General features: G+C 42.9%; 1 protein-coding gene across 1 annotated transcript in view; it reads left to right on the forward strand.

Moving 5' to 3' along the window:
• Positions 1-26,851, forward strand: part of LOC124805573 (myrosinase 1-like) — a 40,160-nt gene extending 13,309 nt beyond the window's left edge. Inside the window, exons 4-10 of the mRNA XM_047266139.1 lie at positions 4,137-4,259; positions 4,337-4,517; positions 11,694-11,788; positions 11,928-12,075; positions 17,352-17,467; positions 20,698-20,804; positions 26,725-26,851. Coding sequence (XP_047122095.1) covers positions 4,137-4,259; positions 4,337-4,517; positions 11,694-11,788; positions 11,928-12,075; positions 17,352-17,467; positions 20,698-20,804; positions 26,725-26,851 — 897 coding nt within the window. The remainder of the gene's footprint in view (positions 1-4,136; positions 4,260-4,336; positions 4,518-11,693; positions 11,789-11,927; positions 12,076-17,351; positions 17,468-20,697; positions 20,805-26,724) is intronic.
• The last annotated feature ends 285 nt before the right edge of the window (positions 26,852-27,136 follow it).

A 27,136-nucleotide genomic window follows, 5' to 3' on the forward strand; every position in this document is an offset into this window, starting at 1 on the left:
TTGTTGGAGTGAGTCAGAGAAAACGGTCGGTGAGATATGTTCCTACCACGGTCGCTAGTCATCTTGCAAATCACTGTTGTGTACACTGAGCTAAACTATCCCATCCAACCGATGGGTCATCTCCCCAATCATCTCAGCGGTGCAACACTTTCCTTATTATACTGTGAAATGGGAAATGAACGAAGACAGACAGTTGTGCTTCTACTGTAGATGATAGATGTTTCCTCCACCGACGAAGGTGATTACAAGGCTACTTAGAAAACATTGTATCAGAGGTTGAAAATACCGCTACAGTTGTAGATTACTCTATTTTCACACGACCTGTTTCGGACTGTTATAAGCCCATCCTCAGGTGTGTTGCCTCTGAGCGTAGAACAGGGAGAACAGGGAGTCCAGTTCGTAGGCAGCACACCGCGGCTGATACACACGTCGCTCGGGGACCACAGCACAGCTACGACACCTGAATATGGGCTTGTAACAGTTCGAAACCGGTCGTGTGAAAATAAATTAATTTACAACTGTAGCGGTATTTTCAACCTATGCTACAATGTTCAGTTGAGCATGTTCTGCCAACATGAGTGTTCATAAAATATTCTATGTTGTGTCATGAATGAAATCTTGAGCTAAATGTAGAAAAATGTATGTTAATAAAGATGACTAGGAAACACAATCCTGTACTGTTCGAATATGGCACCAACGGTGCGCTGATTGACACAGCCACATCGATTAAGTGTCTAGGCCTAACGGTGCAAAGTTATGTCAGATGGAAAGAGCACGTCGGGGACGGTAGTAGGAAAGGCGAGTGGTTTATTGGGAGAACTTTGGGAAAGTATGGTTCATCTGTAAACGAGGTGTGCATAGGACATTGGTGCGACCCATGCCAGAGTACTGCTCGAGCGTTTGGGAACTCCATCTGGTCGGATTAAAGGAATATATCAGAGCAATACAGAGACTGGTTGCAAAATTTGTTTACCGGTAGTTTCGATCAACAGGCGAGTGTTATGGAAATGCCTCATGAACTCAAATCGGAATCCCTTGGGTGTAGACGAAATATAATATCGAGAAAATTTAGAGACAGACATTTGACGTTGACCACAGAACGATTCTTCTGCCAACGAAATTTAGCGTAAGAAACAGGATGATAAGAGAAATTGGGGTCTTTACGGAGGCATATAGATAGTGTTTTATTTTTAGATCGATTTGTCCATAGCACAGAAAAAGAAATGACTGGTAATGGTGCGCCTGCCGCGGTGGTCTAGCGGTTCTAGGCGCTCAGTCCGGAACCGCGCGACTGCTACGGTCGCAGGTTCGAATCCTGCCTCGAACATGGATGTGTGTGATGTCCTTAGGTTAGTTAGGTTTAAGTAGTTCTAAGTTCTAGGGGACTGATAACCACAGATGTTAAGTCCCATAGTGCTCAGAGCCATTTGAACCATTTGGTAATGGTGCAAGGTACCCTCTATCAAGCACTGTACGGTGGCTTGCGGAGTTTGTACGCAGATGTAGATATATGTGTTAATGTAAATTAGAAAATATACTACACCAAATTCTTATTAATTTTCTACTTCGGCTATGAGAGTGGAATCCTATTTTCGTACCTAGAGTTCTCGGGAAGTCTAAATGGGAAACGCAAAGATTTAAATATCACTTCCATTTGAATGCACAGTTTCAGTGTTAAGAAGATAGAAAAGGGGTATTGTAAAATCATTTTCTGGTAGTAACATTGTCGGTTGCCGTGCTTGACTTGTAGTTGTGAAATTACTGGTGTAAAAAAAGTGTACCAGAATATCAGAATATCTAGGGAATAGAACAGGAAGAGCCACGAAGTTATACATTCAGTTGTGAGGAATACGCAGGCTGTGTGCAGTTTACAGATGAATTCTTTTTTTTTTTCTCACAAACCAGTACTTGGCACTATATATATGCTATATATTCACCAGGAAAATCTTTAAATTGTGCAAATATGGGCCACATGTAGATGGTTCCTTCGGTCCCACTGAGGAAGATGGCAAAGTACCTTTAAAAACAGAAGTATGTTTGAGATCACTGCCAATGGTTGTTATTGTTAGAAGCATAACTTGGAAGCCGTTCTTACGTCCATACATACATTTCCTTAGTGCCTCAACACAAGCTCATGCGAAAGCTGTCACAATTCTTTGGTAAGATCACAGACGCTGTCTGTCTGTATCGTTATTCCCAATCACCAAGCGCTCCTCTCTCACACTATTGTTCGTGTGTTCCATCATGTATGGATCAATCGCACTACATAAATTTCCAGTGACTTAGTGTTTATAACTCATGACGCAATCCCATTTTTGCGTTTCACTACACACTTACCGTAATATGAAAGCTGTACATTAAAGTCAGGATACATTTTCATTACCAACTTTGGGTTGCGATTGTTAACGTAAGATCACCTGTAATTAGCATATGAAGCCACATTTGAAACAGTGTAGCGCGAATCCATCATCCCTGCCAGTTAAAAGTACAGCTATGTGATCAAAATATCCGGACACCCCCAAAAAACGTACGTTTTTCATATTAGGCGCATTGTGCTGCTACCTACATACAGGTACTCCGTATCAGTAACCTCAGTAGTCATGAGATTCGTGACAGAGCAAAATGGGGCGCTCCATGGAACTTTGAACGTGGTCAGGTGAATGGGTGTCACTTGTGTCATACGTCTGTACGAGAGATTTCCACACTCCTAAACATCCCTAGGTCCACAGGTCCCGATGTGATTGTGAAGTGGAAGCGTGAAGAGGCACGTTCAGCACAAAAGCGTAGAGGCCGACTTCGTCTGATGACTGACAGAGACCACCGACCGTTGAAGAGGTTCTTAGAGTGTAATAGACATCTATCCAGACCATCACACAGGAATTATAAACTGCATCAGGATCCATTGCAAGTATTATGACAGTTAGGCGGGAGGTGAGAAGGATTTCATGGTCGAGCGGCTGCTCATAAACTACAAATCACGCCGGTAAACGCCAAATGACGCCTCGCTTGGTGTAAGAAGCGTAAACATTGGACGATTGAACAGTGAAAAAACGTTGTGTGGAGTGACGAATCACGGTACACAATGTGGCGATCAGATGGCAGGGTGTCGGTATGGCGAATGCCCGGTGAAGATCATGCCAGTGGGTGTAGTGCAAACATTAAAATTCGGAGGCGGTGGGGTTATGGGGTGATAGGGTTTTTCATGGAGGGGGACTTGCACCCCTTGTTGTCTTGAGTGACACTATCACAGCGCAGGCCTACTTTGATGTTTTAAGCAGCTTCTTGCTTCCCACTGTTGAAGAGCAATTCTGGGATCGCGATTGCATCTTTCAACATGGTCGAGCACCTGTTCATAATGCACGGCCTTTAGCAGAGGTTAAACAACAATAACATATCTGTAATGGACTGGTTTGCAAGGAGTCCTGACCTTATTCCTATAGAAAACCTTCGGGATGTTTTGGAACGCAGACTTCGTGCCAGGCCTCACAGACCGACATCGATACCTCTCTTCAGTGCAGCACTCCGTGAAGAATGGGCTGCCGTTCCCCAAGAAACCTGATTGAATGTATGTGTGCAAGAGTGGAAGCTGTCATCAAGGTTAAGGGTGGGCCTACACCATACTAAGTTCCAGTATCAGCGATGGAGGGTGAGACGAACTTGTAAGTAATTTTCAGCCAGGAGTCCGAATACTTTCGATCACATAGTGTATCCTGTATGAATCTGATGACGATGTAAAACTTGTTCCGCACGTCAACATCATGTTTGTCCGCAATTTATTAAATTGTTAGCATCCTTGCTTATTCACATGTTCACAGATGCCTACGTTCTGCAATGATTACTGGTTTAGATTCCTAGAAATTCCAATGAAGATAAAAACCTCATATGTAGAACGAGGACATAACCGTTTCTTATGGAAGATAATACAATCGACGTTATTATTACATCACATAGAAACTATTAAATATCTCCAAACCACCAGCTACAAACTTTTTACAGATATCGTCAAAGAACTGCCATCGTTCATGTTTTGCAGAATTCCGCAGTAGATCTAGGCATAATTACGTGAATCTGATTGCTTCACAAAAACATACGCTCTCTGCATCGTTCCATGAAATTTGACACTGTTGTGTCTGTAGGTGACGATGTACCACTGGGACCTGCCTCAAGCACTGCAGTACATCGGAGGCTGGCCCAACGAATTGCTGGTCGACTACTTCGTTGAATACGCCAGGATACTGTTCCAAAACTTCGGAGATAGGGTAAGTTTCAGTGTACTTGCAGACGCGTCTCACAATCAGTCAGTTGGCAGCATAATTGACGGTCCATCGTTCCACAGGTGAAATGGTGGCTCACCTTCAACGAGCCACATCAATTCACGATGGGTTACTCGACGTTGTGGGTCGCACCTTCTCAACCAGCTCCGGGCATCGGCGACTACCTGGCGACACACACCGTCATCAAAGCTCACGCCCGGGTCTGGCACCTGTACGATGAGGAGTTCAGAGCCACTCAGAACGGTCAGTGCCTCGAGACAACATGCAAGTCACTTCTTATACATATAACTGCTTCAGTAGGTAAATACCCATGACGAGCCAGTGACCACAGTCTACCGCGATACTTAATGGGACTTGGTTCTGTTGCGGAAAATGATGTGATAAGGGAAACGTGTACACTATCTGATCAAAAGTGTCCGGACAGCCCTATGTAATACGTAATTGACCACGACGTGCCATGAGGGAGACAGACGGGCCAGTATAAAAGGGGGCGAGCAATAGTGTGTGATCGGTAGAGTGGGACTAACAGCAGAATGTGTGGATCTGCAGACACCAGTGAGTTCGAATGTGGGAGTAGGCATTCGATATCACTTGCGCATTGAATTCTTCAGGATTCTAAAGCTGCCCATGGCAACTGATGGTAATGTGACTATGAAATGGAAAAATTTAGCAACAACTACAGCTAAACCAAGAAATCTTGTACGCATGGGCAGGGATCATAGAACACTGCAGACGCTCATTCTCAAATATTGCATGAAATCAGTACAAGGAATCACTCATGAGTTCCAAAGTGCTGCCAGCAGTCCATCTAGCGCAATAACTGGGTTTAGAAAGTTAAAATGCGGCACAGTAGTATAACAGTCAAGATACAGTAGTAGAACAGTTCCTCATGTATGTCTGTAGCCAATGCTTAGCGACTTTTCAAGCAGAGTTAAGAGTTACGCAACCTGATAGAGGGTGACTCTAAACAAATGACTAGGAGCAATGAGTAGTGCCATCAGATGGAAGGATTTGAATTTGGTGAACACCTGGAGAACATTACGTGCCATGATATGTACAGTCCTGGAAATGGAAAAAAGAACACATTGACACCGGTGTGTCAGACCCACCATACTTGCTCCGGACACTGCGAGAGGGCTGTACAAGCAATGATCACACGCACGGCACAGCGGACACACCAGGAACCGCGGTGTTGGCCGTCGAATGGCGCTAGCTGCGCAGCATTTGTGCACCGCCGCCGTCAGTGTCAGCCAGTTTGCCGTGGCATACGGAGCTCCATCGCAGTCTTTAACACTGGTAGCATGCCGCGACAGCGTGGATGTGAACCGTATGTGCAGTTGACGAACTTTGAGCGACGGCGTATTGTGGGCATGCGGGAGGCCGGGTGGACGTACCGCCGAATTGCTCAACACGTGGGGCGTGAGGTCTCCACAGTACATCGATGTTGTCGCCAGTGGTCGGCGGAAGGTGCACGTGCCCGTCGACCTGGGACTGGACCGCAGCGACGCACGGATGCACGCCAAGACCGTAGGATCCTACGCAATGCCGTAGGGGACCGCACCGCCACTTCCCAGCAAATTAGGGACACTGTTGCTCCTGGGGTATCGGCGAGGACCATTCGCAACCGTCTCCATGAAGCTGGGCTACGGTCCCGCACACCGTTAGGCCGTCTTCCGCTCACGCCCCAACATCGTGCTGCCCGCCTCCAGTGGTGTCGCGACAGGCGTGAATGGAGGGACGAATGGAGACGTGTCGTCTTCAGCGATGAGATTCGCTTCTGCCTTGGTGACAATGATGGTCGTATGCGTGTTTGGCGCCGTGCAGGTGAGCGCCACAATCAGGACTGCATACGACCGAGGCACACAGGGCCAACACCCGGCATCATGGTGTGGGGGGCGATCTCCTACACTGGCCGTACACCACTGGTGATCGTCGAGGGGACACTGAATAGTGCACGGTACATCCAAACCGTCATCGAACCCATCGTTCTACCATTCCTAGACCGGCAAGGGAACTTGCTGTTCCAACAGGACAATGCACGTCCGCATGTATCCCGTGCCACCCAACGTGCTCTAGAACGTGTAAGTCAACTACCCTGGCTAGCAAGATCTCCGGATCTGTCCCCCATTGAGCATGTTTGGGACTGGATGAAGCGTCGTCTCACGCGGTCTGCACGTCCAGCACGAACGCTGGTCCAACTGAGGCGCCAGGTGGAAATGGCATGGCAAGCCGTTCCACAGGACTACATCCAGCATCTCTACGATCGTCTCCATGGGAGAATAGCAGCCTGCATTGCTGCGAAAGGTGGATATACACTGTACTAGTGCCGACATTGTGCATGCTCTGTTGCCTGTGTCTATGTGCCTGTGGTTCTGTCAGTGTGATCATGTGATGTATCTGACCCCAGGAATGTGTCAATAAAGTTTCCCCTTCCTGGGACAATGAATTCACGGTGTTCTTATTTCAATTTCCAGGAGTGTAGTTCTAAAGGTGAAGTGCGGATGTGGGTGTTCTCAGTGGTTAGCGTGTGGTCCCCCTATTGTGCTTTAGCGATCACAGCGTTGCGTACTCCTTACAGAAAAAAAAAATTGTTCCGAACGGCGGCGCTATCAGCAATGAAACTTGTCATACAGCAGCATCCGTGGTTCGTGGACAAACGGAGAAAAACATTCTTGAAATGTAGTGGCCTGCCCGAAGTTCTCACCTGAACCCAATAAAACACTTATGAGATCAGTTAGAAAATTTATTTTGCACCAGACCATGGTATCCAGCACTATCTTCCCTGATTCGGGTTTTGAAGAAGAATGAGCTGCCGTCGATACACATCCATAGAAGTGTCTCCGGAGAGGAGAGTTCAAGCCGTTGTAAAGGCGAAGGTGGGACACTCCGTACATTAATACACAGATACTTATGACCAGATAATGTAAGCGAAGCAGCGATGATTGAGGAATCAATTTAGTGATGACACTGACTGAAAGTGGAGAAATGCGCTGACATGGGTGACTTTGCCAAGGAGCTGATTACGATGGCCTAGCGTCTGGAAACAGGCTGAAATGTTGCAATAGTCGTAGAAAAAGGTTGAAAGACTATGAAACACCGAGTAGGACGCAGGGTTTTGTATGTCTTCGGAGAAAGCTGACGTCACATACTTTTTAGTTCCGTATACCTTGGTAGACGGCGATTTGTGGCAGATTTGATGATGGAGTAAGTTCAAGTGCATCAGGGCAAAACGATTGGAGTGCATTGTTGAAAGTAAGGCTACGAAACAGAAGACCCCGATGGATTCCAGTGTTGTCCTAACGACGTCGTCAAATACGACTGCAAGTGCGCGCTGGATCATCAAGGTTGAAATGTTGTTGTTGTTGTGGTCTTCAGTCCTGAGACTGGTTTGATGCAGCTCTCCATGCTACTCTATCCTGTGCAAGCTCCTTCTTCTCCCAGTGCCTACTGCAACCTACATCCTTCTAAATCTGCTTAGTGTATTCATCTCTTGGTCTCCCTCTACGATTTTTATCCTCCACACTGCCCTGCAATGCTAAATTTGTGATCCCTTGATGCCTCAGAACATGTCCTACCAACCGATCCTTTCTTCTAGTAAAGTTGTGCCACAAGCTTCTCTTCTCCCCAATCTTATTCAATATCTCCTCATTAGTTACGTGATCTACCCACCTAATCTTCAACATTCTTCTGTAGCACCACATTTCGAAAGCTTCTATTCTCTTCTTGTCCAAACTATTTATCATCCATGTTTCACTTCCATACATGGCTACACTCCATATGCTGTTTGTAGTAGCTTACCTGCACTCCTATTTTTTTATTCATTATTAAACCTACTCCTGCATCACCCCTATCTGATTTTGTATTTATAGCCCTGTGTTCGCCTGACCAAAAGTCTTGTTCCTCCTGCCACCGATCTTCACTAATTCCCATTATATCTAACTTTAACCTACCCATTTCCCTTTTTAAATTTTCTAACCTACCTGCCCGATTAAGGGATCTGACATTCCATGCTCCGATCCGTAGAACGCCAGGTATCTTTCTCCTGATAACGACGTCCTCTTGAGTAGTCCCCGCCCGGAGATCCGAATGGGGGACTTTTTACCTCCGGAATATTTTACCCAAGAGGACGCCATCATCATTTAACCGTACAGTAAAGCTGCATGCCCTCGGAAAAATTACGGCGGGAGTTTCCCCTTGCTTTCAGCCGTTCGCAGTACCAGCACAGCAAGGCCGTATTGGTTAGTGTTACAAGGCCAGATCAGTCAATCATCCAGACTGTTGCCCCTGCAATTACTGAAAAGGCTGCTGCCCCTCTTCAGGAACCAACAGATACCCCTCCGTTGTGGTTGCAACTACGGTACGGCTGTCTGTATCTGTATCGTTGAGGCACGCAAGCCTCTCCACCAACGGCAAGGTCCGTGGTTCATGGAGGGGATTGAACATTGAAGTGTGAACTAATGAAAACATATCGCCAGGTTGGATGGATAACTTTTCTTCCTACTCTAGGTCCATGTTTGTGTCTCAATATGTCGTCAACCAGGTGAACGGATGTACAAAAAATGCACCACACCACGCATACAGACTGATGTGGGCAGCGTTGAGCTATGGAGGAATTTCCCCTGCGCTTCCATCAAACATGCGGGAGCAAACTGAGGTACCACGAAAGGTGTGGACTATGTAAACATTTGTGAGGATCAACTCCAAGACCAGAATCATGATATAGTTGTTTGAGAAGCACAACAGTGAACGCACATTGATTTCTTGGCCAGCAAATTAGCCTCATCCGAACGAGATGGAACTCATCTCTGATGCTGTCTGGTTCTAGCTGCACACCCACAAACCTCCAGCTCGTAATTTACAGACATTGTGTGACCTGTGTGTAGACATCGTGTGCTACGTATCTCTGAAAAACTACGAAGTACGCCTCATTTCCATGACAACTAAAAAAGCTGTTGTAACGCATTAAATAGGTGTACCGTCGTGCTATTGAGCAGGTACTTATATTGTTTTGGCTGCTCACGGCAGCGCAAAACATGGATGGCAGAGTTTTTCTAGAGTGGATGACAGCGGCTGAAGAAGATGCATATGCATTACCAGCTGATTTACAGTCATCTGCATTAATGTGTTTTGTCCTGACAACGGCGATGATGGATCTTGGCATGGACTGTTCGAGACAATTAATGTGTTGGGAAATCACTCCAACCAATTACTGCTCAACTGCTACTATCGTGCCAAAGAGACTGCTGAATTTAAGGCGTACGCATTTCACTCAATTTCATTTCCACTACAGCCCCAGTTCGTTGTGACTAAAACTCCTTGTTACCTAATATATATCACACGTCAGTAAAGCGTTGCCACTTGTGCACTTGTGCACATTAACAGAATCCAGACATTTTCCACTTTCGAATAAATCTATTAACTGCCAGAAGTGCGTAATTTTCGCATTAACCGCCCTCACCCTGTCACAATCTTTTACCACATGTGTAAAACGACTCATGAGTCCAGTCGACTTAGAATATAAACACTGGTGGCCATTATACTCCTTTTTTCAACGTGTCCACTAGTGATGAAGGATGGATACTCATAAATTGTTTAGCTCCAGAAAGTAATCTTCGAAAGAACCGCTGCCTTATCGATTGCCTACAGGCTGTTAGCGGTCGCGAGAATTTATGACGACCCATGTTACCAACAAATTGGTGCTCATAGCGGCCAACATCTGACTCTAATTTCCGGCGAACCAAGGTAATCACGGCATACCCCTGACAAAGTAAGATTTGAAACGGACAGTGCCCGTACAATCTCGAAGGTCGTTCAGTCACGATATTACCTTAATAAAGTGCGATGATGTCTAAATGTTGCACTTTCTGTGCTTTACTGTTACGCTGTAGGCCTGTATGAAGTTCCATAATATGACGATTATTTCAGCCACTTACATTTCCCGTGTAGTAGGTGAGCTGTTTTTCTTATACAAAAACTAACTCAGTTGTTGATGCGCGTACTCTACTATGTTGTAGTCAACGTAAGTAGTGCCAGTTTAAAAAACGAAATAAACAGCAGGAAGATTTTATAATTACCCGTAATATGACAGGAGTTTCAACAGTGGATGGTCAAGGTCAAGAAATGGAAACCTGCAATTGGCGTGAAAACTAATAATGGAAAGCTGTATCTTTCTTCCTGAAGAGCAACAAGTCAGTTAAATGTATTCCCCATTGAGAAGAATATGCATGCACTAGGAATTTTTCAGAGTTCACTTGATGTGTTCTCCCATTCCTCCATCTGCCCACTTTACAAGTTTCTTTTACCATATGTAGTATTGTCATCTGCTAAAATATGACGAAAGACGAAACAAACTTGTGAACACCAGAGCACCATGTTACAGAGCGCTCAGTGATATGTAAAAATACATATCACGGATGGAAGAGACAATTATGTTTCAGTTTTCTCTTCACGTGTTATCTAAAAGCTATACAGGGCTATCTTAGTGAACGTAATTTCTGTCGTATTTGCAGATTGTATTCACGAAGGAATCACAAGTGATTTTTTTCTTTTCTTTCTGATATACTTGCAGGGTTAAATGATAAGCAGAAGCCATTAGATATCTTGTTCAGTTTAACAATATTCATGTTATTCTTCTGATATTTTAGAGTTGTGGAAAAAGTTCCCCGATTGTTCATTCAATATCCAGCAACTTGGAAGGAAAAAAGCTGTCCGCAGTATACATGTACACATATATGGAACATGTTTGAATCTCATTGAAGTGGTGTGAAATCGTGGTGCCAAAAGATCATGTTTTAGGTTATGACTAAATGTAAGAAATTGTTATTTTCCGTCGTTTTGCACATGACGCGAGTTTCATTTTTGTAATGGACTAGTTTGTAAGGAGTCCTGACCTTGTGAAAACAGCAGTAGTTTACAACCAGTAAACTGTATCTTATGTGCATTAGAATTTGCTGCATATCCTTTCAGTCCTGAAACTGTAAAAAAGTGAAAGGTCATTTTATTACAGATATTGTAAATAAAATTGAACTTTTTAAGTGCCTTCCTTTTTTGAATTTATATTTCTAAAAGGGCCATTTGATTTTCTCTTCTAAATTACGAAATTAACGTAAATAAACCACTCTCCCTGAGTTTACAAAACAAGAAATAAAATTGTTAGTGTAAACTTATTACAGCACTTTGTTTCGCTTACTCGACAACGAATAAAATTGTTAGTACCAATGAGAAGAAATATATAAGATTATTTCTGTGTTAGAAATGAGGATAAATGTCTATTTGATATCGGAGAACTTTGGATAAATTGATATTATAGTTTCTGGTCCATCAGTATTATTTTGTGCATAAATTTAATGACTATGCACAATCATCTACAGTAACATGATCTGATCTTTATGTACGTGGTTGTTTTGATATACTTTGCAGGAAGTGTGGGAATTACACTTAATATGGACTGGCCTGAACCAGAGACTAACTCGACAGAGGATGCAGAAGCAGCGGAAAGAGCAAGACAGTTTGTGGTGGGTATTGGAGTTCTGTAACTTTTCTGTGTAATGTTAATTTCTTAGAGGGTGTAACGTATAATAATCACGTGACGTTAATGGTATTGTGCTACATTGATGATTGTGAGAAAACTAGGGTGTAAATGGAATATTGCAGATGGGTATATTCGCACACCCTATCTTCAGTCAGGATGGGGATTATCCGGCTGTGGTGCGACAGCAAGTGGATGCCAATAGTGAGGCTGAGGGACGGCCCCGTTCAAGGCTACCAACCTTCACACAGGAAGAGATCGAGTACATTAGGGGTGAGTAACCAAGCTCACAGCAGTAGAAGTACATTGGAGTTCAACAAGTGGGGGTATAAAGTTAGCCAGTACAGCCACTACATGAATGTGATATAAATAAATCATATGTTCGTCCATCTTAGATTCGTCAGTTCTAGCGATATTTTCTTAGTGAATCACGTCAGAAGGAGAAAGTGGATGTTGAGTTTCGTCCTATTAGAAGTTCTTGGCATACGTCTTGCTAGTATCGTCCTGCAATCTGTCAACCTCAAGGGTAAAAGCACAGGTTTTGGAGGCTACAAAGGTACTGATTTTAATGACCATATTTTTCCAACAATATCATTCTTCTTGGGATATTAAGAAAATCACATTATTTTTTTATTTTTCATGACAAAGCAATTTTTTAGCAGTCAACTTGATTGTGGAGAGTCAACTTTTGTCTGTGTAACCCGTTTCTGCACTAAGAGTGCACTTGTATGGCAGATGGCTTTGGCATCCCGAGATGTAGCATTAACGTGAAGGGGGAGTATGAGGTTAGGGTATCCGGGGAAGAAGTAAATGTTAAAACTGGTCTTAGCTGTTTAAAAAAAAGTGGTGAATATGACACTAAATAAAGTAATTTCAAAATAACTGACAATTTCTGACGCTCTTCGAGCATAAGTTTCAGTAGATGTCTGATAAATGAGTACTTAGAGTAAGAGCGAATACATTTTTTATTTCCCACTATAAATGTAGGACAAAGTTTAACGTTTCCTTGTACTCTCTTACAGGAGCACTGTGTCACATAAAGGTGTGTACTTACCGTAAAATTCCTTCTGCTCGATGGGGACTCTTCCAGCGTTGTTTTCCTTAAAAAGCGGAAAACTTAACATCACACTATGCTCCATGTTGTCAGTGGCTAGCGAAATTATGCTTTGTCTCTTGTTGGGAACTGCTGTACTGTGTCACGGTGTACCTGGAGAGCAGACTCACACCTGAAAATAAACGCAAAACTATTTTCACGACCTGACTTTTTTCAAAATGGTGATTAAAGCTTTATGATCACCCCATGTGTGTGACGAAAGTACACACATCAAAAAAAGTTTTCCATCACCTCAGTTCCAAGAGTTCAGGAACCTGTTCTGGCTATTGGAAAAGAGATCAGTGTAAACATCATTTCCGCCATTTTTATTGATCATGAAAACCACACATTGCATGTTGTACCAACTTAGAGCGAGACCTTCAGAGGTGGCGGTCCAGACTGCTGTATACAGGTACCTCTAATACTCAGTAGCACGTCCACTTGCATTGATGCATGCCTGTATTCGTCGTGGTATACTATCTACGGTGTACCTGGAGAGCAGACTCACACCTGAAAATAAACGCAAAACTATTTTCACGACCTGACTTTTTTCAAAATGGTGATTAAAGCTTTATGATCACCCCATGTGTGTGACGAAAGTACACACATCAAAAAAGTTTTCCATCACCTCAGTTCCAAGAGTTCAGGAACCTGTTCTGGCTATTGGAAAAGAGATCAGTGTAAACATCATTTCCACCATTTTTATTGATCATGAAAACCACACATTGCATGTTGTACCAACTTAGAGCGAGACCTTCAGAGATGGCGGTCCAGACTGCTGTATACAGGTACCTCTAATACCCAGTAGCACGTCCATTTGCATTGATGCATGCCTGTATTCGTCGTGGTATACTATCCACGAGTTCTTCAAGGCACTGTTGATCCAGATTGTCCCACAACTCAACGATGACTCGGCGTATATCCCTTAGAGTGGTTAGTGGGTCACGTCGTCCATGAACAGCCCTTTTCAAGTTATCCTAAGCATGTTCGATAGGTTTCATGTCTGGAGAACATGCTGCCACTCTAATTTAGCGATTTTATTATCCTGACGGAAACAGTACAGAAAATGTGCACAACGGAGGCGCGAATTGTCGTCCATCAAAACGAGTGCCTCGTCAATATGCTGCCGATATGGTTGCACTGTCGGTCGGAGGATGGGATTCACGTATCGTACAGCCGTTACGGCGCCTTCCATGACCACCAGCGGCGTACGTCGGCCCCATATAATGCCACCCCAAAACAGCAGGGAACGTCCACCTTGCCGCACTCGCTGGACAGTGTATCTAAGGCTTTCAGCCTGACCGGGTTGCCTACAAACACGTCTCCGACGATTGTGTGGTTGAAGGCATATGCGACACTCATCGGTGAAGAGAATGTGGTGCCAATGCTCAGCGGTCCATTCGGCATGTTGTTGGGCCCATCTGTACCGCGTTGCATGATGTCGTGTTTGCCATGGACGTCGGGAGTGAAGTTGCGCTTCATGGAGCCTATCGAGCACAGTTGTAACACTATGTCCTGTGGTTGCACGAAAAGCATTATTCAACATGGTGGCGTGGCTGTCAGGGTTCCTCCGAGTTATAATCCGTAGGCGGTGTCATCCACTGCAGTAGCAGCCGTTGGGTGGCATGAGCGAGGCATGTCATCGACAGTTCGTGTCTCTCTGCATCCCCTCCATGTCCGAACAACATCGCTTTGGTTCACTCCGAGACGCCTGGGCATTTCCCTTGTTGTGAGTCCTTCCTGGCACGAAGTAACAAGGCGGATGCTGTCGAATCGCGGCATTGACTGTCTAGGCATGGTTGAACTACAGACTACACGAGTCGTGCACCTCCTTCCTGGTGTAATGACTGGAACTGATCGGCTGTCGGACCCGCCTCCGTATAATACGCGCTGCTTGTGCATGGTTGTTTACATCCTTTTGCGGGTTTAGTGACGTCTCTGAACAGTCAAAGGGACTGTGTCTGTGATACAATATCCACAGTCAACGTCTGTCTTCAGGATTTCTGGGAACTGGGGTGATGCAAAACTTTTTTTGGTGTGTGTATTGTGCCACACCATTTGAAATCTTCCGTGTTACTTTCGCCTACGCAGCCAAGAATGCAAGACAAGGAGTACATGTAACGATTGTCATTGTTAAAGGAACATTAACTGTTCAAGTGGATGAAGACACCGGAATCAATATTGTAAGTTACACTTTAACAGGAAATTGTGCACTGTGTAAAGGTAATGCGGGAAGAGCAGCTTCGCCCTTTCAATTACAGAAAGCGCCGTGTTTTTCCCTCGTGAATTCGGATCTCTCTAAGACTGATTTACATTGAACAGGTGGGCATGTATAGTCAGTGACTGGTTGATAGGTCAGTATCAGCCTCCTTTCCGATTAACTGTAGCAGCGTACACTGAATGTCTGCGAGACTTACTACTTCATACTACTTTTTTAGTATTTGGTGATATATACCATTTAAACTCCGTTCCGTATGCCCTTGTGTACCATCCTTGAAAGTATGCATCATTGTCATCAAGGGGGGAACCAATACAGAACATTTTCACAGCACTGTGGAAGCAGCCGTACAAAAGTGTTTTGAGGGGCTATATAGTCTCGGTACACGATGTGGTACTCACGTTAGCATGTGAGTGGCGACGATGAAATCAAGTGAAGGTGGTATTAAAAGTGCTTGTTTTCCACAAGTGGTAATAGCTTCAAATCAAACATATTTTATACTGGCATGACGATAATCTGAAGAGGAAACAAGACCTACTGCATCGTTGTTCCGAGAAAATGAAGTGAACTATGTGCGAAGTATGGATTTCCCAAAGCCTCGACCAAAACTCCTTTAGAATGAACTATTGTATTCATTGTGCTGCACGTTTGCTTGCTTACATCCCCACAACAACTTTCCACCTTTCGCAATGAGGAACGGAAACAAATTCCACAGTCAGTGCATTCGAACATAAAATTGGAAATTTGTGGTAAGGTCTTACGGGACCAAAGTGCAGAGGTCATCGGTCCCTAAGCCTACGAACTATAAAATTTAACCTAAACTAACTTACACTATCGACAACACACACACCCATGCCCGAGGGAGGACTAGAGCCTCCGACGGGGGTAGCCGCACGGACTGTGACAATGCGCCCAAGACCGCGGGTACCCCGCGCGTCTTTCGAACGTAGTTGAAAGTATAGCTGAGCAGCGCGTTACCTTACACACAACTTCAGCCTTCAGAAGTAATGGAAGTTACTGTAAAGAAACTACAGTGATGTAAAATTCCAAAAAAATTCCGGGTAACATTGATCATCACTGATTTATTTTAGCTGTTGTTTAGAACAACAAATACTGAAAAAAAAATATTTGGACCCAAAATCGAAGATGGTATACGGATGCGCAACAGCTCACATGAAACCACTTGAGTGAGAGGTCACAAAAGGTCAATGATATTTACGGCATTCGACTCCCCACATACTGTCTACCATACTACAACCACTGGTTGCAATGACGACAGGGGGCGGGAGTGGAGGTATCCTAATGGTGAGCACAGCATAAGGCTATGGAGCATAGTTGAAATTAGTCGGCCGGCCTGAGTGGCCGAGTGGTTCTAGGCGCTACAGTCTGGAGCTGCGCGACCGCTACGGTCGCAGGTTCGAATCCTGCCTCGGGCATGGATGTGAGTGAAGCCCTTAGGTTAGTTAGGTTTAAGTAGTTATAAGTTGCGCGGGACTGATCACCTCCGAAGTTAAGTCCGATAGTGCTCAGAGGCATTTGATTTATTTTGTATGTCGTGATGTTCGATCTTCTTGTAACACATAACGACTGACAGTTGCAACATAGGTGTTCTGTACCATTTCATGCATGTTGTTCATCAAGCGTTTATTCTAATATAGGAAATGGTTCATATATGTTAGAGCCGAATGACACATTTGGATTTTTGCTAGATTTTTTTTTTAATTGGTAGTTTTCAATATTTTGATCGTACATTCTTTTAAAAACATGGAAAATGCAAATATTGTCTGTAACTATGTCTGTTTTCTAAACCCATTGGTTATAGGTGGAGAGAAGTATTCGCTAATCTAATATATATTGATGATACAAAAGGGGTATTACACGATTTCAGTGGTTAAATATAAGTCATTGGTGACGAAACTGTGAACTAGACAAGACGTGTACTCAGACAGGAGCCTTCAGCGCGAAGTGAACTACCATTTGCAGTCTTCGAGTCTATCTAAGGGAAAGACTGAAAAATTAAAATCGGCGCTGGTTACTTCCTGATGTATCTGTTTTCATAATACACACCCACGGAAATGATTATTCGTATTCAGTTTTCACAGAATTGTCGTTAGACAATGGAAACATCCGTTACTTGAGTGAGTCTTAAAGAAAACCTTACAAATTTGTTCGTAAGGCTGGACTTTTCGTCTCGGTTTATCAGTTAACTGAAATCAGGTGAAACATACTTTGTTACAGGTTCGGCAGACTTCTTTGGGATGAATCACTACAACACGACTTTCGTGACGCCAGGTCTCACAGGCGAATCACCCTCCAAAACGCGGGACACCGCTGTAATTACATCGGATCCTGTGGTAAGCTGAAAGTACTGTTTGTACAAAGGTGCAAGTGACTACAGTGCATTAGTGAAAAGATATCTGACGGCACCAAAGCGTTCACAAATTAGCGATCTCAAAGACAAGAAAATGGTGACAGCGCATTTGCTAATTCTAACGCCTCCAGCCAGCCAGGGCATGAAGTTTTTGCTTTGAAACATTGCTTGTCGTGGATTGTAAAGTGGAAGAGAAAATGTCTCAATACCGGATGCTGCAGTTTAATTCTCAATAATCAAAAGCTATTTTTTCAATAGAAAGTATTCTCTGTTTCGGTACAGACTTTCATATCTTGGTTTCATCGAGAATTTCTTTCCGAACATACTATAATAAACGGTACGCAGCACGTGATATAGAGTCAGTCTCAACATTGTTTGATTGTTTTGTGAATCTGTGCAGTATGTAAAAATTTAATTGCAGTTAGCAGTTTTCAAGCTTTTGGGAAAAATTAAATTATTGTTTTTGTTACTATTATTATTATTATTATTATTATTATCTGAAAGATAGATTGCAAGACTTTTTAGGTTTGTGTGTGTCATCCTTGTTCAGTATGTACGTTCCACAAATGATTTATTTGACAATAAGTTCATTTGTTAACTTGATTAAGAAAATATATATTTATAAGTTGTCTTTTTCCTTCCTCGTCTTCTTTTTCACGCAGTCTCAGTTTTACAAGTTATGTATATTAATACCGACTTTTACGATTGTAATGAATGTCTTATTTCGACTAAACATGACTTATTGCAGCCACAAAAGATGGTACTAACGTACTTTATTTGCAAACGTGTAAGTAATGACCGCTGATTCACACACAGGGATGAATTAAACTGGGCATACACGTAGCTTCATGATGTTCTCAGAAGAGGCGGTGAGCTACAGTCGTTTTAGCATTAACTAATACGCTACAAAGAATTAAGACTATCCCACATATAAAATAGACTCATAACAGAGAACTAAAAACTCAAAAGAAGAGGAATAATTAGCATTACTGAAAGTTAAAAAAGTATTCATGTACTGTTATTATGTAAATAAAGTATGTTTTAAAACATCTATGTTTGGGCAGTGGCGAATGATCCCATTTTTTTCGTAAATCGATCGAGTTGAGCGGTCTCTGACATTCCACCCCTTGATTTACTCACACTTAATAATCTATCCAGATACAAGCCGATGTAAAGAACTGTTTATAAATCAGTACAATGTTTAAAAAAGTAAATAATTAACGAATTAGTTGAGGGAGCTATTCACTAAATTGAAGCACATGTGTAGGAAGGTTTTAAATACGAGAATATACGTTATTTTGTAATAATATATTCAGTGGCTGCATATTAATATTAATTATTTTTGTTCAATATTTCGTAAATATCTCGTAAATCTGAAAGAATGTTAGACTAAATTACTAAATTGGAAACAAACTGTTTTACTAGCAATTTTTGTCACTATACAATAAATTCCACTGTACAATGTGTTATATCTAAAAGAATTATTTGAATATAGTAATTTTAACACGTAATTTGGCGCCAACCTCATTTTACAACTTACACTAATGTTTTCAGAAGCAGTATATCCTACGCACTCAATGAAACTGACAACTACGACAATGGAACGTTCAGTTAACTGTCTAGAAGCACAGTCTCACACAAATAAAAAGAGTCAGACAGCATATGTAAAAGAGCTAGTACCATATGAAAATATCTAGAAGATAGCAACAACTGTAGCTAATGAACTGAATGAAAATACAACAAATAACTCTGGAATAATGTAATATTATTATTTGGTTATTTAGTAACGCTTGTATAAAAGAGAGATGCAAGTATAATAACAAAAAATTATAATCAATAAATGTAATACGAAACCTGGCAATATTGCAATCTGACGTACTATTACGGAAATTATAAATACACAAAAATAACGATTTTCGTCAACAAGAGGAAAGACGGTAGTCGTGTTGCTGCCAAGTTACGATAGCCTCTTAGATGGGTGTTAGTTCGACAAGCCAGCAACAATAATGTCTAAATTTTGTACCATTCTTCCGGTTAAATTATTTGTTACGTACTCCACTAAGCGAGGGCGGGGGATGGAAATGGGAAAGAGCGAAACTTATAAGAAAGTTACCTGGAACGACCAATAATAGTGTCGCATTGATAGTCGCAGAAACAGTTTCAGTTTCTGAGGTTGCTAACACACGCGCGTACAGTAGCGCTCATACTGGAAGTAGGCGTCTCGAATGCTGGTTGAAGAAGCCATTATCTGAGCCAGTATTTGGCTACTATGAAGAAGAGAGGTGATGGTGTAAATTCCTGATCAGCAGTCATTGCGCCACTGTGGTGGATTAAATTCCAACTCACTTCGCAGTGTCTCTTGGAGTGAGGGAATGTCACATTGCTGACGGTAACCCATACGTCGGATGGGGAAGTTACGTTAGAGAGCCACATGATAGTTTTGGAGACAAGCAGTGAACGCTGGTATCGTGTTTCAGCTTGACCTTTAGTTTTATCCGGAACAACCTACACTACGAAACAACTCATCGCTGTCGTGCCCAGGACGCTTGATACATCACAACAGGCCAGGAGAAGGCAACGGCAGATCATCTGCACCAGTGACTTATTCAGGACGTTAATATGGGATTCTCGGCTCTGCTCCCAAACCTCATTACCTTAGTAGAGGACTAACATTGACTTGACATATCCATGTGCACATACGTCCTATACAGTATGGATATAGGAGGAATAGAGAAAAGAAAGGTGTTGTAATTACTACATTGTATTAATACTTTTAGGAAAGTGCCAAGAATTACTTCGATTTTAAAATGTGGACAGATTTTGGTGTTTTTTCTGTTCAAATAGAGGACTGGAATAATAGGACGGGCACAACATAGCCATATGACATTGTAACTAGTGCGGAAATAAAACTGCCAACAAACTGTATATTATATCTGAGCATCCATCTTCAATAAACAGCTGGAGATAAGAATAATTTCTGTAATAAGTATCTTAACTTTCAGCGCCTTCCTTGGGGACTACGGAAGCAGCTTAACTGGGTGGCCAATCAGTATCCAGGATATCCAATCATTATAACAGAGAACGGTCTCTCGAATTCTGGAGGACGGAATGATACTGACCGCATCGAATACTATACTGTAAGTAGTAATTTCCACACAGTTATAGTAACCATTTCATTACCTGCAACGTGCTTTATTGGTGTATCATTTCTAGGAATACCTCGGAGCTTTGCTAGAGGCTATATACACTGACGGTGTTCCGGTTATCGGATACACTGCGTGGAGTCTCATAGACACTCTCGAATGGGGCTATGGATTCACGTGAGTTATTGTAATACTATGGTGTGATAATTAAAATAATACTGATAAATCACGAATATATTTACTTATCAATAATCACTACGTAACTGTGTGAGCTTATTAAAACTTACTGTCAAGCTGATTATTCCAAAATTTTATACTAGGCTTCGCTTCGTTAGTGGGAGTTGACAAGGCCTCCAAACAGAGAGAGAGAGAGAAACAGACAGACAGACAGAGAGGAAAGAGAACAACGGCGACATCTGCTCAGCAGGGTGGTTTAAAGTGCCATAAGTTGGTTCATTGACTAACTTGACTAACTTACCAGTCGAAGTACTTTGCCCGCCTCTACAAATATCTCTAGCAGTCCAAATAAAAACATTTGGAGTGTTAGGAAGAGTTATTGCAAAACAATAAAAGAACTATACAAATGACGGTTGGCCGATCTATTCAGAGATCCTCCTCTGGCAAGCAGTTTATTCCCCTTGAAGTGAGCCGCTACAATGACGTCCGAAACGTTGGTTGTCTAACATTTTTAATGTTTCACCGAGGGGCTACCTAATACACAAATGGATTTCATTCAATCCTCCACCGGCCTTTGAAGCATACAAACTTTATTTCTCTGGCACTTTACGGAAAGAAACTCAATGATCAACTGCGATGTATATCCCACCTAATCGATTAGAAGACTTCCTCAGCGTCTTTTTTTTTCAAATAAACGTGTTGCAGTCGTTTCTTGTATAATCCTATTCTGTACCAGTCATAACATCTCATAATCTCAAAAATACTGAAGCCTTTCTGCGTGGAATGGATTTGACAAGTGGTTGCTAAGTTCCTGGATGTACGTAGACCGGATGATTATACACACGAAATGCATTTCCCGTTCATTACGGTCCGGTTTTTTGCGGCCGCGGAGGTGACACCAGATAGCGTCCCAGATGTGTTCCATCAGGTTATATGAGTCGAATTTGTGATCCAAGTCATTAACGTCAGTTCACCATCACACTTCTAAAATCACTGCAGCTTGATTCTGGCCTTGTGACATGGGCACTCATCTTGCTGGAAGATTCCATCGTCAGAGGAGACTTCAGGCATCAAGAAATACAGGTGGCCTTCAGGTCGTCCACTTCTGTCATGGTGCTTTCGGTCGCTACCACAGGTTCCTTGAAAGCCTATATGATTATACCCCCTGTCATAATTGAGCAACCACTGTCCTGCATATGGCGTGGTGGATGTCTCGATGAGCTGTTTCCTTGTGAGGCGTTGTAGCCACATGTGACCATCGACATGGTGTAACACGAAAAGTCATTAATCCGGCTGGGTGCCACGTTCATAATCAGCCGCCACTTTTACTGGCTTACAGAGGAGCGTTTTGTCTATGCTCTAGAGTCATGGGTGTCCAACACCTTGTCGAGAGCTCGTTGTTTCACACTCTTCAGCAATCTTCAATAATTGATCGTTACAGTACTAAGCGAATAGGTGCCCAGGTATTCGTTCGCAGCTTCAGGATCTTAGTACTCTTGCCTATGCCAAAGCTGCTTATGTCAGCGAATTTCCCCGTTTGCATTATGAGTCGTTTCTGGAACGACTCCACATTTATACCCGCAGAGGGCAGCTGGAGTATTGTTTTGGCCCATCTGCGAGTAACCAGATTTTGACTATCTTATTCTCCTCCAGTTTCGCCTCCCTCAGTTACGAAACTGACTAATTCGGATTTCCGTGGAGACATCCATATGTAGATTCCAGTAGCTACCTTAATGTGTCTCAATCTAGTGCCGGGATGGTTACTTTCAGAAGGTCACGACCAGTTTCCTTCCCAAACTTCCACAGTCGCAGCTTGTTCTCCATTTGTAATGACCTAGTCATCAATGTAACTTTGAATAATTATCCTCTTTTTTTACCAACTATGTACGATTTATGTTCAACTCACACACTGTTTACTGAAGGCGAGATATTGTACAGTATATCCACTGAATAACACTACTTTCGAAATACCTTAATTTTCTTATTTTTTGGTTTTACTACCGTTTAGCTTTCACTTCGCCCCAAAAACATGCGTTCCAGGAATCTTTCCCTACATTCTATATCCACGTTTTGACTACGACTGTTCACTTTTGGCAAAAAAAGCTTCAATCAGTGGTGTCAGGATACTCTTTGTCTTCATTGACCCGTCTGCATTACGATATCTGGCTTCGCTGATCCGTGGATAGCGTTCCTTACATCTACTATCTTTTCATCAGTTGCAATATTTTAATCACGTGAGCTAAGCGTGTCCTCTCTACCATTTTTACTGCTGCTCACCAAAAAATAATACAGGCTAAGAAACTGAATTTCCCTGTCCTTTGATGTTCGATCTTTCTTTTTCACTTTCTTATATGCTCGTTTGAGATAGGAAAGTGGATATTAACGGAGAGAACGTATTACACATGTAGAATTAGACTTGTGAATTCTTAAAATTAGAAATCAATATTATTTGTATTATTAGAGCAGCGCCCCCTAACAAGTGTCGTGCTAAATCATCCGACCACTCACATCATATGCTGCAACACCACTTTTGCCTCACAAAAACACTGGTAATTGCAGATGTTAGAGAATTTCAAGTACTGTATGTCTTAAATGCTTCTTCCATTTACGCTAAGAGGTTATTTCCGTGACTGTCGTCGTGTTATTAGAACCAAAAATCTACGTCAGTGTCCTCGTGTCTGGATCAATACGAACGTCGTACGTCCCACATTGATTTATGCAGTTATTTCGCATTCTTTTGGTTGGTTGTTAGTACTGGCAGCTCTACGCAAACGTCGCTGCTCTCTGTATTTAAGTGCAGGCCCTCGGCTACTGTGTTGTCCATAATGAGAGGTAATGCCTCATATTTAGTATTCTGGGTACACTCTTGATACCGTAAAACTCGGAATGTCGAATTCCCTGACAATTTCCTAAATGGAATGTCCTAAGCGACTAGCTCCAACTACCATTCCGCGTTCAAAGTCTGATAATTCCCGTCGTGTGGCTATCGGAAGCCTTTTCACATGAATCGACTGAGTACAAATGACAACTCCTCCAATGCACTGTTCTTTTATACCTTGAGCACGCTACACTACCGCCAACTGTAAACAGAGTGTTCGGAATTCCCGTTACATACTTCTAGAACTTATAAAAGGGAATGAGAGCATAATAATTTGAATAGAAACCCATGTCAGGAAAAGTGCCGTTTCGTGCAACAGCAGTTTGAAAACATGCAACAAGGTAGTCATGGTATTTCTTGGTTACGTCGGATCGGCGGATGTTATCTGACGTCTGTCCTATATCTCTGAGCTGGTTCGAGCCTGGTTCAAGTGTTAGAACAACATCCCAGAGCATACGTTTGCGGAGTACACCGACATGATCCTTCTGAATGGTCAAGCTCACGGCAGTTGAAATGGTTCAAATGGCTCTGAGCACTATGGGACTTAACTGCTGAGGTCATCAGTCGCCTAGAACTTAGAACTACTTCAACCTAACTAACCTAAGGACATCACACACACCCACGCCCGTGGCAGGATTCGAACCTGCAACCGTAGCAGTCGCGCGGTTCCAGACTGTAGCGCCTAGAACCGCTCGGCCACCGCGGCTGGCTCGGCAGTTGAAGAGCTGCTTGTCTTCTTTATCAGGATCGTTTTCTAAAAGGTCCGACTCCATCGCACATCCACACAGAGAGGGTACCTTCACCGTCAGCAAGCGTGACTGTGGCGCTCCAAGGAGACACCACACACAATGGCTGGAAGAATCTATAATACATCACGTTGAAGAGAACACGTCAACGAGTGCACGAGCGGTTTATTTGGCTATTAATGAGTGGAACTGTAAAAAAAAGTGATGTACTGGGTCGCGTTTAATCAGTTAATTATGAATGTTGTCATATTACAAACATGTTTTGAAAACGTTTTAGCACGGAAACAGTACGTTTACGGACACTGGTTTTACTTAAAAATCTTATCTATTAACTCCCCTCTACAAGCTCTGGAAGTGTGTAAAGGGAAATTCCAAACTCTCTATGTATTCAAATTGCTATCCCATGACAGCAGTCACCTCATTGTACATGTTAAGTCTGTGATAGCATCAGTGGTTAGACTAATTCTGTCCACTTAACTCCAAATCCACGCAACCAAGACATTACATTCAGACAAATTTCCATATATACTTTGCGTGGCAATCTGGGATTCTGTGTGAAGAAATACGGGCTGACGGTAAATAAAACAGATAAACTGCAGGACGGATTCTTGACTTGAAACAGAGGAAAAAAGTTCATATGAACATGTGTCAGCAAGTGCATCGTCGCCATAGCGGATGGCGCTGAGGAATGAAAGTTCCTATACCTGCTCCATATGTATTGCAGGCTATGTGTTTGATGCTGCCTACTGTAAGCAGCTGCATGGTCCTATATATTAGCTACAGGAACAAGCCGAGATTGTGTATGTGTACGGCAAAGTAGGTGAAAACGGTCGAGATGGAGCACGGCTATACCAAAACAAGTACCCTCACACATACAAAACTCATCACACAACATTTCAAGCTCTTTTTAGGCGTTTGTGTGATCACGGGTCATTTCAGGCAGATGAGCTTTCAGGGAGATGGAGGACTGTGCATACACCGGATTTGGAGGACCGGATTCTGCAGGGTATTGACACGAACCCTAATACAAACTCTAGGCGTATGTCTAGACAACGTTGTGTAAGTCAAAGTAAGATTATGTGTATCCTCCGTGACAACCGCTAATATCCCTATCATATGCAACGCGTGCAAGGATTACAACCAGCATATTTCGCTCAATGGGAAGGATTTTATCTATGGTTTTCGTACAAGGCCATCACAATTATGGGATTTCTGTCATTAGTCCTCTTCACCGACGAAGCAACCTTACCAGAACTGGCATCATCAGTCTGTGTAATCGTCATCTATCGGCTACAGAAAATTCTCGGGAAATGCATGAGGCATCTGATCAGCACCGGATCAGCACCAGTGTGTGCGCAGGGATCCTTGGCGACCACATACTTGGACCGATTATTATTCCACGACGCCTCGACGGAGGACGTATCTGGACTTCCTGCGGATTACTCTGCTTGGGCTTGAGAATGTGCCTTTGACAATATGGCAGGTTATATAGTTTCTACATGACAAGACCACCCCAATTCGCTGACACCTTAACCACACCTTCCCCAGGCGTCGTATGGAACGTGAAGACCCTGTAGGACGGCCTGCTACATCACCAGACTTAAACTCCCTGGATTTTTACCTCCGGGTGTATTTGAAAAGCTTTGTGTATGCTGAACCTGTTTCTGATGTGCAGATCCTTCAACAGCATGTTTGTAACGCCTGTGACGGTATTCGGAGAGAGGCTGGAACGTGCGAAACAGTGCGGCAGTCCATGATGCAACATGTGCATTGCATAACATGGTGCCGACTTTGAACATCTGTCAGCACGTGGATGCGATGCTGCTTTATACTGTGTTTCGGGACGATTGGTTGTTGCATGCACACCGTCCATTGCCGGACACATGTTTATAGGATCTTTATTTCCCCATTTCCATCCAGGAAACGGTTCCTGCAGTCTGTCGACTTATCCTATATATACTAGTGGAAATCCGTTCAGTAATCTACCCGTATTTGTGAGGTAAGAAATTTGAAACCCAAAACTTGATAAGATGAATCGTAATCTGTCGTTACTAGCTACTTCTGTCTAACGGCTGAATATGTGGATTACCGAAAAGCAAATCCAAGGATGACACAAAATCGAATTATATTCGCAGTTACTGTCTAGCTCAGTATAGCATAACCACTTCTAGTAACTGCTACTTTGTCATATAGTAACTTTGTCATCCTACATAAGTGATAGTTTCATTTTTTATACCAAAGCATCGCTGTATCATCTGATTTCAATGAATAAACTCATCCATATTTCTCTACACAGGGTTACGTACGGGCTGTGCGAGGTGGACAGAAGCAGTCCAAACATGACGAGGACACCCAAGGAGTCGGCTGCCTTCATGTCAGAAGTGTTCCGCACCAAGGAGCTGCCCAGCCAGTACAACCTGTAGCAGGTAGCTCGGTCACCACACGAGCCATATTGTAGTATGTCAACGTAGTGTTTAATTACATCAGTTACCAATCACAATGCAGTTACATGTAGCAATGGATGTGAATGTGGACACGTCCACATGCTTCATATGTAAACAAGTTTCTGACAATAAACGTTGTACTTTGACATCATCGTTCTCTTAACTTCAGAAGGTACAGAAGCAAGTAGTGCTCTCATAGTCTCACTTGATGCACAAAATAAGAAAAATGGGTGTTAACATCATACTCGTCGCAAGACTGGTGAC

The sequence above is a fragment of the Schistocerca piceifrons genome, chromosome 7 (genome assembly GCF_021461385.2).
Source record: "Schistocerca piceifrons isolate TAMUIC-IGC-003096 chromosome 7, iqSchPice1.1, whole genome shotgun sequence".
NCBI classification, from domain to species: Eukaryota; Metazoa; Arthropoda; class Insecta; order Orthoptera; family Acrididae; genus Schistocerca; species Schistocerca piceifrons.